The sequence below is a fragment of the Pseudorca crassidens genome, chromosome 10, assembly GCF_039906515.1.
Source record: "Pseudorca crassidens isolate mPseCra1 chromosome 10, mPseCra1.hap1, whole genome shotgun sequence".
NCBI classification, from domain to species: domain Eukaryota; kingdom Metazoa; phylum Chordata; class Mammalia; order Artiodactyla; family Delphinidae; genus Pseudorca; species Pseudorca crassidens.
The window spans coordinates 82,880,883-82,896,664 of record NC_090305.1 but is presented as its reverse complement, the minus strand read 5'-3'; the positions used below and the strand labels follow the sequence as shown (position 1 = coordinate 82,896,664).

General features: G+C 41.4%; 1 protein-coding gene across 25 annotated transcripts in view; it reads left to right on the top strand.

The window, feature by feature from the left end:
- MAGI1 (membrane associated guanylate kinase, WW and PDZ domain containing 1) overlaps positions 1–15,483 on the top strand; it is a 622,973-nt gene extending 607,490 nt beyond the window's left edge. For 8 of the 25 annotated variants that reach the window (XM_067755101.1, XM_067755095.1, XM_067755104.1 and 5 more), the window contains 5 exons: positions 4,816–4,909; positions 5,040–5,103; positions 6,060–6,203; positions 8,518–8,656; positions 12,765–15,483. In XM_067755101.1, the coding sequence (XP_067611202.1) occupies positions 4,816–4,909; positions 5,040–5,103; positions 6,060–6,203; positions 8,518–8,656; positions 12,765–13,516 (1,193 nt within the window). In that variant the 3' untranslated portion in view covers positions 13,517–15,483. Of the gene's footprint in view, positions 1–4,815; positions 4,910–5,039; positions 5,104–6,059; positions 6,204–8,517; positions 10,642–10,742; positions 10,832–12,764 lie in introns of those variants that run through there. The other 17 variants (XM_067755115.1, XM_067755111.1, XM_067755114.1 and 14 more) reach the window with 4 other exon arrangements.
- Positions 15,484–15,782: the final 299 nt, after the last annotated feature.

Below are 15,782 nucleotides of genomic sequence, written 5' to 3'. Positions count from 1 at the left end.
TGGAATGAGACTCTAATCAGACAGAGCAGACCCTGACTGAGCCAGGCTCACATGGAAAATCATCAGACTGAATCAAGTTCAAGGTAATGAAAATATTTATGAGCTTAAAAATATATTATTTAGGGACTTCCCTGGTGGTCCAGTGGTTAAGACTCCACGCTTCACTGCAGGGGGCTTGGGTTAGGTCCCTGGTTGGGGAACTAAGATCCCACGTGCCGCCGGGCTCGGCCAAAATAAAGAAAGAAAAAAGGAATAAAAATAAAATAAAAATATATTATTTAAATATAGTCTTTTTCCTCCTGAAGTCTTTTTTAATTTTTATTTTTTATTGGAGTATAGTTGATTAACAGTGTTGTGTTAGTTTCAGGTGTACAGCAAAGGTGATTCATTTATGCATATACATGTATCTATTTTTGTACTTCACATCTCTCTGATTTAAAGTATTTGCTCGTATAGGTAATAGGGCTTGGCAACATAGATAGTGCTATTTCCTTGGCAAAGGCCTAAAAGAGTTTACTTATTTAATAGAAAACTCTGTGGATATGATAGCTAGCATATACTTAGGCAAGAAGAGCAGGGTTTCCATTATATACATTTTAAATGTCTCCCAAAACTTTTCATGTATTTATGGCATTTAAATTTTCAAATGCTCCCTTCAGATATTTATTACATATGTGTTTATGCATTAACATATTTATGAAAGGAATGACTGTATCCGTTGTCGATTTGCTTGGCCTTGTAATGTGGATTCCATAAGGATGGCTAAGGATATTAACATGGGAGCAAGGTTGGAATTGTAATCACTTGTCACGGAGATAACTTGAAACCCAAGATAGGCGGCGCTCCTGTCAGAAGTTAGTGCCCTGATTTAGCATGGCACCGTGACAGTGCCTTGAGAGCTAGGATATGCTCGTCTTGATACACGATTGCTGTAGAAAGTGTAGTAATATCCATTTTCATTCCTCTGGGAGAGCGAAAGCCAGGTGTAAACACTGTTTAAGAAAGGATGTAGGGCACTTTTTGGAATTTATCATGAAAACAGCCAGTCTGTCCATCTATGTGCCTTGGAGTTTTAAAAGTCAAATACCTTGACACCCCTTTATAAAACTGCCTCTAGGGTGTACTCTTATATCAAGCCCTTCTTTTACATTTTTTCTATTATATGGGGCAAATTTTGCTTTGGGATAGAGATATAAATTTGTGAGAATGGGCTTCATCTCTGTATTTTAAAAAGCTGGAGAGAATTTCAGCACATACTGTCTTGGTTTAATTCTAAATGAAGACGTAAAAGCTCATTTAAAAACATATAAGTGTATATTAATAGATATTAAAAAAGCATCCTGGAAATCTAGGGTATACTAAAAGTTATTTTAGTGCTCGGAGATGGCCCAGGAAATCTAGAATTCAAAACCAGGGTATTTTGTATCTTAATTAATCTCTGATACTGCTTAGTGAAGTTGGTGGTACTTATACAGGAAGGTAAAAGTGCTTGCTTATTTGAAGGGAATGTACCAATCCGATACGATTTCCTTGATACCAGTGCATAATTCCCTTATAAACAGAATGAAACTAAAAGTTAACTATCAGGCAGGCCCTTGGTTTAATTCCCATTGCCTCCACTTGCTCTCCGGAAGACCTTGGACGTGCTGCCTACTTATTCTAAGCCTCAGTGTCTCTATCTATAAAGTGGGGGTAACTAATTGCATCTATTTCATTGAGTTGTGAGGATGAAATGAAATAGTACATGTGATAATGCGCCTAACACAGTGCTTGGCGTGTTGGAAACAATCGAGATATGGTGGTTGTTCATAGATTAAGGAAAACAAGCAAAAGGAGAAAAATTCAGCGGGCTCAGCTAGGCATTTGCATATTAAATGTTAATTTTTGAAATGCTTAAAATTAAGCTTCAATCCAAAACGGATTTGCATATAAATATGTGAAAAGTAGCAAAGGAATGATGGAAGGAAAATTAATAAAAATTCTATTTATATGTATGTTGAGTGATTATCTATTATATCTCATCAAACCTTGAAAATGGCATAAGTATTAAAATGGTTTGAGAATGGGATCTGCCCTGCCTAGAAAACTCTGGCTACCAAAAACACCCAAGAGGGACTTCCCTGGTGGTCCAATGGCTAAGGCTCCGGGCCCCCAATGCAGGGGGCCTGGGTTCAATCCTTGGTCAGGGAACTAGATCCCACATGCCGGAACTGAGACCTGGCACAGCCAAACAAACAAATAAATAAATAAATCTTACTGATTTTAAGCTTTTAAAGAAAAAAAAAAACACCCAAGAACTCTAAAGGGGAACCTCTGCACAATTCAGTAATTATAATCACTTTAATTACAAGGGAACATTCTTTTTGGTATCCTGATGATGATTTCCCCATGGCCCTAGCAATCTTGTGATTTCCCAGAGAGTCTCCATAAAATTAATTACAATGAGCAATATGAAGTTTTTAAAAATACACATTTATGAAACTACTGGCAAATCACATTGACAGGCTGTGCGGTCTCCTAGTCCTTTGTATGGGCACAGCAGGCAGACTTTATGAAATACCACTTAGATTTATCGCCTTGGTTGTGCCGCTTAACTGCAGTCATAAAAATGGACTAACAATATACTCAATATTGTGATAACAGTAATAAATACATGCCACCCATAAAAATGATGCTCATCATTTTTTGAGCAGTTTTTATGTGCCAGGCACGAGCCCAAACACTTTCCTCCCAGGTAATCTTTGCACCAGTGTTCTTAGATATTTCTGTTATGCTGTATGTGTAGATGAGGAGACTGAGGCATAGAAAGTTTAAGTAACTTTGCCTCAAGTCCCAGCCAGTAAGTTGCAGAGTTTGGGTTGCAAAGCCAGGTAGTCTGACTCTAGAATCTGACCTTATAACTATTACGCCTGACAAGCTTAAGAAGTACCACTTCCCCACCTTGGAGGGTCACAAAGCGTATTGGCACAGTTAAGGGTCCACAGGAGAAACAAAACACAGACACACAAAAACATTTCTCTCTGTGTCACCCACTATTTTTCACCCTATTTGACCACAGATTACTGTTCCCTCAGAATCTGGAGCAACATTTGGTAAAACAGATTCTGTGGGAGACATCACCCTAAAGCATGAACTGGATTCACATTTTAGTTCATCTGATCTAGTTACATTTTCTTACTAATCTTGCGCCTTCGCTGTCCAGATCATAATCTTTAGAGCTGGAATAGAAACTGTTAAAATCGCATTTCAACTTTCTAATTTTGCAGAGTTTAAATAACTTATACACGTTACCACAGTAATAAATACAAAGTAGAAGTAGTAGCAAGGGCCACAGCTACAGTCAGTGTGGATTGAGTGCTTACTACATGTCAGGTACTGTGCTAAACATTTCATACATTTTTACCCAAGAAAAGGGAATTATTGTCATCATCCCCTTCTATCAGATGAGGAAAACAAGGCACACAGCTAATGAGTGGGGGACAAAGGGATTTGAACCTGGGTCTGATCTCCAGCCCTTGCTTTTAACGCCGATGTGTAATGAAAATAAAATAACAGGAAGTCAGACCTAATCTGAGTAGTATTTTTAGGAAAGTAAAATGGAAGATTTTGGGGGATTCTACCTTAGGAAAGTAAAATCCCAAAAACTTAGGATTAGTGAGATGTCCATAGAAACTCGGTTATACATGATGGGTAGATACATGTATTCCACAAACACTGGAGTGCCTACTGTGAACCACAGGGCGCCTAGACACTTCTGGATTTCACAGCACACTATGAATTAAATGGGCATTTATAGGCTAATCTAAGAACTTCACCACCACATTTAGCATTTTCTTGATTAGAAAACGTGTGCCAAGTTCCAAACAGTCAACCTAAAAATAAATATTAATAGTGTAACTTGCTCATAGTTGCTTACTATCTGCCTTGACCTTAATGGAGAAATAATTAGTAATAGAACATATAACTATTACAATGTGAATGATTGTATTTTCATATATGCATGTTGGTTTGCAATCTGTAGGCATGTTCATGAGTGTTTTCAAATTCTGGGTCTCCAAACTGCCAGAGATCAATGAAGTTGCTTATGAATGTGTTTAGTGGAGAAGAAAGGCAATTTTCATAAGAATATAATCATATCCATTACATTAGGGTGGCTTCCTGATCTGTACAACTTAGATTTATAAACTCCAGCTCTAACTAATGCAAGTTTTAAAATGAACTCTTCATGAGTGAATCTAGGCGAGGTCTCACAAGAATTCCACATTTTTAGTTGTGCTTCATTTTATAAAAGCTTTGGGGAAGAAAGTAGATGTTATGTGCGTGTGTGTTTAACAAGATGTTAGCGCACTTTTGATTTTAATAGTCACATGAGAAAATCAAACAGACTCACTAAAGATCGCTGAAAAACTGCAGGAAACATTAGCAGAGACATCATCAGCCTGTAGAATTATGGGAAATAATTCTGGTGTGGTGCTATGATTTGATGGGCCTGCCCTTTATAAGTGATGGGGGAAGAGTGAAAGGCACCTACCTTGGCTACAATTTTAAAGTACCATTTTCTCGGGTAAACTCTTTCTTTCGTTTGTGGAGATGTCTGATTGGGAGGAGGGTAATGGGAGTGTACGTGGCTCACATCATAGAAGATCTTAGAATGGTCCTTTAAACTCTTGTTGAGAAATTCAGTTCAAAACTGAATGTTTGAAGTGGTGACGGAGAAGCCAGATAGAATTCACAGGTGAGGCTTCTGCACACCTCCTGGTGTGACAGTGTCTTCTCTGGGGCCTTCATTTCCTGATGCTCTGTCTTACCCTGCAGAGTCTTCGAATGCCACTTTGCTGACCAATGCGGAGAAGATTGCCACCATCACCACCACACACACCCCTTCGCAGCAAGGGGCCCAGGAGACCAGGTCAGACATGGCTTTGGTTTCTTTTGTTACTTTCAAGGGGAAAAAGTAACTCCTGTTGTGACGATGCTCCTCCTTGATTCTTTCTCTGTCTCCCCGTGGGTTGCTCTTACACTTTTTTCTCTCGCTTCAGCAGGAATACCACCAAACCAAAGCCGGAGTCTCAGTTTGAGTTCAAAGCACCCCAGGGAACACAGGTGAGGGCCATTTCTCTTTCTTCCTTGTTGGCTTGGTGTGTTTCCTTCCAACTTTCTAAAGCTGTTTTTACCAGGTATCTTCTAAAAGGTACCCTCAATTAAGATAAATAACTTTTTGTGAGGGGTATGTACCAAACATGTACTCATATTGGTTTATCAAGGAAATGACATTTTACTACCTTTGAAAGATATTCCTAGACATCCTTTTCTAGGCAGGGCTCGGGGGGAAACCCAAACAAAATAAAAAGCTATAATTGTCTCAAGGATTGGTGATCAGAGAAAGAGCAAAACAGCTCATGTCTCGTCATGGTACTCATAAAGGCAGTTATGTCAAGAAAATGTCTTTTTGTTAAGGTGTTTCTCAGACTTGTGAATTTCAGAGGAGACCCCTTAAAGCTACCCAGCTGTCACACAAGGTGGTAATGGAGGGTGCACAAGTAATAGCAGGTGAAGCAAATTTGGGAAACATGGGGTGATACAGAGTTTAATAGGTTTTTTTCTCCCCCCCGACTGGCCTTCTCAGAGCCTTCCCTAATCCATTCCTGATTCTCCTTAATCAGCATGGGTAGCACTGTCCAGATGTGTGGAGGTAGTTGTTGGTATCCTAATGATGAGATGTTTTCAGACGTTGGGCAGGGAGGCTGAATACCCAGCAATGTGCTGGATGGTATTATTTAATGAAGGATTTTCCTGCCCCAAATGCAAGTTGCAGCCTCACCGATTAAACTTTAATATATGCGTGTTGGCACGCAATCTGTATGCACACTCATGAATTCCGGATCTCCAAACTCCTAAGGTTAATTGATATTAATAAACAATCAAGAACCACCAAGAAGGGGATAGAAACTGTGCCTCTGTGTCAAATGAGCATAATGGAGAATGTTGGGGAAGAGGGAGAGAGAAATGTGTGTGGATTTAAGTCCTCCAGAATGACTGCACTTAATTTCTTTGAACAGGAGCAAGATTTTTACACTGTGGAACTGGAAAGAGGTGCCAAGGGATTTGGCTTTAGTCTTCGAGGGGGCCGAGAGTATAACATGGACCTCTATGTTCTGCGCTTAGCAGAGGATGGTCCTGCAGAAAGGTGTGGAAAGATGAGGGTAAGTAGGGAGAGGCGTCTGGAGTGGACATAAAGAAGTCATCTGCAGTGACTTCTTGACATCCTATGGTTAGAACCTGCACGTTCATGAGAATTACATGTTTCTAAAGCTTTCAGGACACTCCAAGTGCAGGACTCCCACCCTAGCATAAATCTCTCCCTCAAGCATAGTTAGCTGTAACTGCTAAAGTTAGGTGAGCTCTTCCAACTCTGAGGTTGAGTGAAGGATTAAAGTCACTTATGAACTTATTAACATGGATATTGTCTGAATCCCATCTCCATAGTTCTTTTACTTAATCTCATGGGGCAGGCACATCACTTCCCAGGGATTCCTGGGTATCCCAGCATGCTTCAAGAGCAGGAAGCTGTGTGGTTCTGTAGGTTCTGGGTGGTGAGCTCCATGCAGTCTCTAGCTAGCCACTGCCGCCTCCCCCTAGGCCTCGGGAATGATTTAACACTCTGCATTAGCGGAGGGCCAAGGAGTCCGTGGCGTGACTATTCAGGGTCACTAGGTAGTCATCAAAGCTGCAAATTTTAAATGCACATGTGCCAGAAGTCCAATCTGTTCTGTTTCGATATCTAATACCTCTTACACGTATGAATATGTTGCTCTCCTGGGCAGATCAGATGATTAGAAAAGAAAAAATCATCTGCTCGTTAGAGATAGGGGGCAGAGATGGAGACATACATAGGGAACAATTTGCAAGGAATTAAAGAAATTGAGAGTCAGGTCAGGAAATCAAAAAAGTGATTAAAATTAGCCCTGAGCAGAAAGAGGGAAAAGAGTGACCAAAGGTGGGGAATTTAATGCTTGTAACTTAAGACAGAATCTTGAATTTTATGTTTCTTCAGACTGAATTTTTTAATGAGCTTTTTTTTTTTTTAATTGAGAAGGTAGACCATGAATGTGATTTTTAAAAATTAGAGGAAACTGGTGCATAGTAAAAATATAGTTTCCAGGGTCAAACTAATATACCAGTTTCCTGTATATCCTTCCTCTATGCACACACATGCATAAGTTGTGCATATATGGTGGTTTATATTCCTTTTGTTTATATTTCAGACACATGGCATATGCTTTTCCATGTCTTTACTCACTTAAAAAAGTTTCCGATTGAAAGAAATACCACTATTCTGATATTTTGTATAATGTTGTACAGTTCACAAGACATATTGTAATATTCGATTGGACCCCCTCAGCGTGGTAGGCATGGGTTGTTATCCTCCTCTTATACAGATGAGGAGGTGAGCTCCAAAAAGTAAAGGACTTAGCCAAGATCACTTAGCTAACAAGTGGTAGGACTCAAATTTAGTCCTTTAAACTCCAAAGCCAGTCCTTTCCTCTTCTGCCTTCTAGAATATGTGCTCCATGAGAGCAAGGATCTGGCCTGTCTTGTTTACTCCTTTGCCTCCAGTGCCTGGCATAGTCGCTGACTCCCAGTAAATGCTGCAATCAGTGTATCAGCCAGGAGTGTGGTCTCATCTGAAGGCTCAGCTGGGGAAGGATCTGCCTCTAAAGCTCACTCACAGGGTTGTTGGTAGGACTCGTGCGCTTTGGGCTGTTGGCCCAAGCCATCCCTCATTTCCTTATCGTAGACTCTGTAGGGCAGCTCACAGCATACATCAGAATGAACAATTGAGAGAACAAAAGAGGACAAGTAAGACAGAAGCCAAGGGACTTCCCTGGTGGTCCAGTGGTTAAGATTCTGTGCTTCCACTGCCGGGGGTGTAGGTTCAAACGCTGCTCAGGGAACTGAGATCCTGCATGCCGTGAGTTGTGGCTGAAAAAAATTTTTTTTTTAATAAATGAAATATTTTTTAAAAAAGACAGAAGCCAAAACCATGTTGTAACCTTATCTTTGAATTGACCTCCCATCACATTTGCCATATTGTTTGTTAGAAGTAAGTGACTAATTCCAGCCCACATCCGAAGGAAAGGGCATTACACAGCATATGAATTCAAGGAGGCAGGGACCATTGGGAGCCATCCTAGAAACTGTCTGCCACATCCGCCTCCCCTCAACAATTAATATTCCCTTTGCTACTTTATTTTTTTAGCACTTAACACTGTCTAGTGTACATGCATTTTTATAATTTTCTTATTGTCTTTACCCCACTAGAATACCATCTCCATGAGGACAGGGATTTGGGGGGTTTTTCACTGCTGTATCCTAAACAATAGAAGATTTTTCTGGAACATGTTCAGTAAATAGTTAGTGAGTCAATAAATGAAAGAATTTAAAATTACAAAGCACCTCAATAGCTGGTGAAACCCTTTTGTGATCTTCTCCCTTGGCTCTCTCTTGCTTTGGCAGGTTGGTGATGAAATTTTAGAGATCAATGGTGAGACCACCAAAAACATGAAGCATTCTCGGGCTATTGAACTGATTAAGAATGGTGGCCGCAGAGTGCGTCTGTTTCTGAAGCGGGGAGACGGCTCCGTACCAGAATATGGTGGGTCAAACTATGAAAACATTCCTTCCTTCCCTGGCATGACTCCATGAATTTGTCTCCAGAACTGCAGCAGGAAAGTCTTTTTGTCTCCCCTCTTCACCAGTGTCTTACCAGCCTCTCGCACCATGTGATTCTCTGCCTCGCTTGTTCTGAAATCTCCACACATTTCACCCTTTTGCTTGCTTACGTGGACTGGGGCATGGCCTAAGACGAGCTCTTTATAGCCCCCTTTCTGATAATCAGAGAGAACATTTTGTCTAGTCCGACCAAGAGCGAAGGAATGTTTGTTTGAACTGTGCCAAACTGTTTCTCAGATCCAATTCTTAGCACAAAATGACTCTACTCCTTTTAAGAAGCAGGAAAGCAGGTTTCCTGAGTGATATGTTGAGGCACAATTCTTTTTTTTCTCTCTCTTTCTTTTTTGGTTACTTGATATCTTTATTCAAGAGGCGTGAAATTTGGAGATGATTTGGGGGCCTTGCTCACCTCCTTGATGCTCTGTATGCAATACTTCTGCATCCCCCCCCCCCCACTGGTCCCTACCCCACATCAGACCACCTGAGCCCACTGCTACAAAACAAACAAAACTGTTGGTATATTAACCATATGTTTTTAGGTGATAAAGGATGAAATCGATTCCCAGTGCCCATCGTGAGGGAAACACATTACTATACCTTTCCTGTGAGGAAAGCCAGCTTTTACATAGAGTTCCTTTGTCATATCTGTAGACATGATTTGACTAAACAGTAATGCTCTTCACCTAGCCTAGTGTTCTGATGGTGAAATATTGTATATTATAATAATTACATCCTATTTATTTGAGATTCTTGTTTAAAATTAAAAAAAAAAAAAAAAAAAGCTATGCCCTAGATGTAGGGCTTTTCTTCCCAACCAAAGGTCTACAAAAGTTTCTATAGAAACTGTGATTGAATGGTCCCCATATACGTTGGTCCCCTTTATTAGGGATTTATCTGTTGTCACCCTCTTCTCTGAAAGTCATTTGGCACAATTCCCAGTTGCATTTTGGACTTGATGAGATACTTAATTCAGATGCAGCTCAAGGAGAAGGATAACCCCTTTGAAGGACAGCCTTCCCAGGTGTTGGGCATTCATGCAGGCGCAAAATACAAGGGGCCCAAGGCCGGGGCGGTGGGTGGGGGTGGGATGGGATGGGATGGGGATCAGATGAGGCCCCTTGAGACATGGCGAACCATGGGGGAGGTATTTTGACAACATTAAGATGCCACAGCTGTGTACTGTACTAAACCTTGACCATAGGTGTATCGATGCCACTGAAACTGTGTAACATTATCTCCCTTTTCTGTCTTCCCTATGCTTCTGTTGGATGTGATCTTTCATTTGCGAGTCATCGTCAGTAACCTGTGTACCTTCTCAAAACCTATGTCCGTTGCACTGAGGATGAAAATCCAACACTAACAAATATTCTTTGGGCTAAAAATAAAGATCATTGAAATACACAGTTTTTTTCCAAGAAGGGTTGAACGTGCCAGGGTTGTGCTACTGTAATGTCTCCATGTGTCATTGGGTCTAAATCTCTCTAATTCTATTGATTAGAATCACAAATGGGTTATAATATGTTAAGTTCCAATATTTTTCTGACTTGATTGGAACCTGCTTCTCTGTGAGGCTATTTTTGTAATGAGTTTTTTGTACTTAATTTAACTGCCGTGGTCTTGGGGGAGGGGGGATGGAGGGAGGGAACTTTGTTCCTTTGTTGTTTATTGTTAATGCTCTCCTATGCCAGCCTGTCATTGTTCCAGTTGTTTGAAAAAGAAAAAAAAAGACAAAAAGAAAAAAGGATGCATCCATTGTCTGGGTTCTCGAGTCACCTTATCTGGCTGTCTGAAAACGTCACTGTTCCGATTTTGGTCTCTGCAGCCTTATTTGAGTGTTGCCTTAGACTGTCTGACTGGACAAATAAACTCTCTTTGCCCTATGTTAACAAATGCAGATTTTTTTTTTTTCTTTCCTCTTTGTTATAGGGAATCTAAACGTTCAACTTTTTCTCTTTCTCTCTTTCTCTTTCTCTCTGACTGTTCTTGGTGCTGGGCCCTCCCTCCTACAGCGATGATACCTCCTAATATCGCTGCATGTATGAGAAATGAAAAGCTCGGGGAGGCTTGCTTCTACCTTATGGGCCATAATCAAACTACGGTTTGTAGCTCAATCAATACTAGGTGTTTCTGTGCTGTGGCCTAATTTCCTCATTGCTTCTGCTTTAGCTCTATTTTGATATGTTTGGCAATTCATTCTGAGCACCCTGCGTTCTTTGAATTGTAAGTACACCGCTGACCCTATGGAAGTCTTACCCTCCCTTCTCTTAAAAGTAGGTGTAAGAAATCCCAAGGTTAGATTTATGATAGTCATTGAAGCCCCTTTCCTCACCTAGATCCTAAAATGACTTCATAAGCTTCTGCGTGTGTTAATTCTAGAAGTCTACCCAGCATTCAGAAAAAAACAAACCTCAGATCACAAAGCTCTCACTTGGAGGGATAGGGCTTTGATAGACAGGAAGATGAGATTTCCTACTCAGATATCTCTTGGCAAATGACAGCCCACGGGCCAAATCTTGTCCGCAGCCTGTTTTTGTAAGTGAAGTTTTAGTGGCACATCGCCATGCCCGTTTCTTTTATGTGTTGTCCGTGGCTGCTTTTGCACTATTGTGGCAGGTGAACAGTTGTGACAAACTATGCAGCCTGCCAAACCATAAATATTTTACTCTTTGGCCCTTTACAACTTTTTCCTTTAAAAAGTTTACTGATTCCTGCTCTAGGCTATATTCCTGCTTTTGTTAAAACCCACCCTAGGTTTTGGGAGATGGTTCGTGAAAGAGACTAGTTGCTTAATGTTGACCTTGTTGGCTCATGAAAGATCCTTAAGGGGGCACCCGTGATTCCTTCGCCCCTGTGACTGTGGCCCTGGTTTGCCCTCCACGCTGCAGCACATCATTTCAGGTGCTTTGCCTGGAATGCAATAGTGTGTATGACTTACTGGGTTTAGGTGTGACAAAGCATCCCTGTTTTGAAAAGAGCTGTCATACATCCGGGATGCTACCTAAAACATTTGCAGCGTCATTTCAAGTAGTTTAACAGTAAATAGGAGCCCTATGGGTTGCCCTGCTTTTCAATCTATAGACAACTTGAGGTTGTAAGAAGCTGTCCAGAGACTTCACGGCTCAAAGATGTAATTATGGCTGCTTCTATAGCATCCAGAAAAGTGCCTCTATCCGAACCCCATCTAATGTCAAATGTGATCCTGACGGCCTCTCTTCCACTCCCTTTTATCTGTCAGCAGACTCTACAGTTTAAAAACAGTTCCTTAAACTTATGCAAAAGTAAAGAAAATAGTTGAACAACATTCACAAAGGTAGAGAGAATGTTAAATGGACCCTCCCATAATGTCACAATTGCCCATCATCAACATCTGGCTGTGTTGCCTCTGTAATCACCAGGCTGGATAACTTTTTTTTTTTTAAGAGAAGTATATTTTGCTTACAGTAAAATGCATAAAGCCTGAGGGTGCAGTGCAGTGAATTTTTACCTCTCTATGCACGCCTTTAATCCCCACCCGGATCAAAACATCAACTCTTTACATTCCCCCAGAAAGTTCTCTCATGACCCTCCAGGTCAATAGCCCAGTTTGTTTTAAAGCAAATTAAAACAAGTATTCTTTAAAGAAAGGAATATTTTCTGTCATGGGGGCTGGGGGCTGGGGGGGTGGATCGGGGAGGAAGGGGGGTAGAGTGGGGAAAAAAGAGCAGGAGATAGGGTGGGGACATTTTGATACTTTTAGACAGACTATTTGGGTTGTGCCTTTAAAGACTAAACTCATGACTGATGTTACAAGTTCTTTAATGGTCTATGAGTATAAAGAACAGTAGACTAGCTGTGGAAAGCCACAAGTACCAGTTTTTTAACCCTGACTAGTTACAGTTATACTTAAATTAACCAAGAGCCAGTTGGCTTTGATTCTGACTGCTGTAACAGTCGTTTGTTTGTTGTGACTAATGGGATCTCACGTGTGCGGGTGGAGACAGGAGCCGAGGTCCTTGGTACCAAACTGTTGCTCTGGTTTCTCTTCCTCGCAGACCCCAGCAGCGACGGGAACGGCCCTCCCACCGGTCCACAAGGTGTTCCGGAAATGAGGGCCGCGCCCCCCGACCGCCGACAACATCCATCATTGGAGTCCAGTTATCCACCCGATCTTCACAAATCATCACCACATGGGGAAAAGCGGGCACACGTGAGAGATCCCAAAGGCAGCAGAGAGTATAGCAGACAACCCAACGAACATCACACATGGAACGGAACTTCTAGAAAACCCGACAGTGGGGCTTGCCGACCCAAGGACCGGGCACCCGAGGGACGAAGAGATGCCCAACCCGAGCGGATGGTGACCAATGGCCCTAAGAGGAGGCCCCCGGAGAAGCGGAGGGAGGGCACGAGGAGCGCTGACAACACTTTGGAGAGGAGGGAGAAGCAGGAGAAGAGGGAGGCTTCCCCGGAGAGGAGGCGAGAGCGGTCCCCAACCCGCCGGAGGGACGGCTCCCCCGGCCGGCGGAGGAGGTCTCTCGAGAGACTCTTGGATCAGAAAAGATCTCCGGAGCGCAAGAGAGGAAGCTCGCCCGAAAGGAGAGCCAAATCCACAGACCGGCGGCGGACCAGGTCCCCCGAGCGGAGGAGAGAGCGGTCCCTGGAGAAAAGGAGCAAAGAGGACAAAGGCGGCCACCGAGAGAGGGACGAGACAAGTCTGAAACAGGATGCCGGCCGAAGTTCCAGACATCCCCCGGAGCAGAGAAGGCGACCTTACAAAGAATGTAGCACCGACCTCAGTATCTGAGACCCTGAATCACATTCCAGCCTTTACCGTGTCAAAGGTTCTAAGAGGAAGCTCACAGACCTGAAATGATTTAGTTTCTTATCTAGTGAAGCGTCTGACGTCAGCCTGATGATTCTCTGACTTGCGACAAACATTTGATGCATTTGAAATCTTATAAGAAAAAAAAATATATATATGAAAAGTGTTGTGCCTGATGTATCATATTAAAGAAAGTATTTTTAAATGCATACTTTTTTGGAAATTATTTGCCAAATGCTGCCCCCAAGGGATATAAATTTTGTTTCTACATAAACTGTAGAATTGTCAAGAATTGTTCCCTTTTGGGGGGAGCGACCTTTTTCTCTCCTGGTAAAATGGGGCTGTTGATCATCTTCTCTAAGTAAGGAAAATCACTGATCAAGTTTAATTAATTTGATAGAGACTTATGTAGTGATGTAGTGCTATACTGTAGTTAGGAGTTTTTCCTGATAAAAGAGCAAAAAGGCAAAAATTATATTTGTAGAAGCTGAGGACTCTTTGGAATGGATCAGGATTGCCGACGATCCTAAAATTAAGAAACTGTATGAAGAGACTACTATCGCAAATGAAGGATATTTATAGTCAAACGACACAGCACAAAGAAATGTTACGTTCTCAAGTTATAGTTGGTTCAGAAAACAGTTCGTACTCTCCCTGGCCGTAGAAAGGTGCCAGGAGGAGAAGGTTGGCCGCCATTACCCCAGTGCAGCCCAAGCACAGATGCTCAGGTTCATTAGCATCACCAACATCTAATAAGATTTCATTAAGGCAGTGCCATCACAGCTTTGCCCAACTACTAGAAGGAATGGATAACAAACACCTTCTGTGTTGTCTTGCCTGATTTGAGGCGGAACAGGAGATGGAATGGGGGACAGTGTACCTGGCGTGAGGAGTCCTAAGAATTGCCAGTACAGAAAGTATGTTCCCCCGTTTTAGCGTAAGCCCGCGCTTGCCCTTTGCCAAACTGGGGAGAAGGGAGTAAGTAAGCCTTGTTGGAAGGAACCTCTCTGTTAATGTTTAAAAGAAATGAGGGTTGGGCATGCTCATTCTTAGAAATGCCAGTTTTCCTTTGGAACCATAATGAAAGTCTCCAGGATGATTGAAAGGGAGAGAAGGATGCGATTTCAGTGGTTCTAGATCTAGCTGGCAAACCACTGCCCTTATGACCCTGTTCTTTTAGTCTTTCGACAGAGCAAAACATAGTGATTTTTCTTTGATAAAAGACCCATTCTTTTGCTATCTCACAGGAGGTTTGGTTGGGTCGGCTGTAGCCCCAGGATGCGGTTGAAATGGATTACTGCCTAGCTGAGCCAAAACCTTTGCTTGTACCTGTTGGACCACTGCAGCAAACCGCTGCTTACGATGCATTGTGTATTTCCATAGTACTGTTTTGCATTTTCCATACAGACACAAAACTTTGCAAGTCAATCACTGTTGTTCTCATGGTACTGTTTAAAAAAAAAAAGAAAAAAGAAAAAAAATGGAGAAAACCAGCCAATTACCATGTGTACAGAGTTAAAAATTGTAATTAATAGAGCCTGTTTTAAAAACAAACAACTGTTGCCTTTTTTTCTTGTATAAAAGAGAATTTATGACACAAAATTTAGCTGTGAGGAATGTGATATGTGTTTATATTTCTGAATATGGAACAAATTGATTCACTGGGATATATTTTACTGTAAACTAAATCAGGTATGTAAAGCTGTTTTAAAAATGGGAGACTATATAAGTAATTCTCTGAAGCTTGAGTTGGTTTGAATATCATCATTTCCTCCATGGTGAGCCTGCTTGTGATTTATTAAGCACTTGTTTGCATTTCTGTTCTTCATTCATTTCTTGTGGTGTGCTATGGACTTAATGCTCTTTCTGTATTGATGAAAAGCAGTATGTGGGCCAATCTTTTTATAAAACACTATGCATATATAAATATTACATTGTTCATAGCTTTATTTGACTTATGGGTTTATACATAACATTAGAATGAATAGCTGTCATTGTGTGGACATGCACAAAGCAAGTTTCTTTCCTGGAACAGACACAATTGTACATTTCTGTAGCTAAAAAAGAGGAAAAAGTCTGTGACTGCTATTTTTATTTTCAGAGTTTTCCATACAGAGCGTACATTGAACTACAGTGGTAAGGCGGAGCTGAATAATGATGTTCTTTTTTCATCAATTTCCTAAGAGCCGACTTGGGGATTTTATTCCTAAGGCTCCACTGCTAGAAATTCTCTCACTCTTTCTAGCCA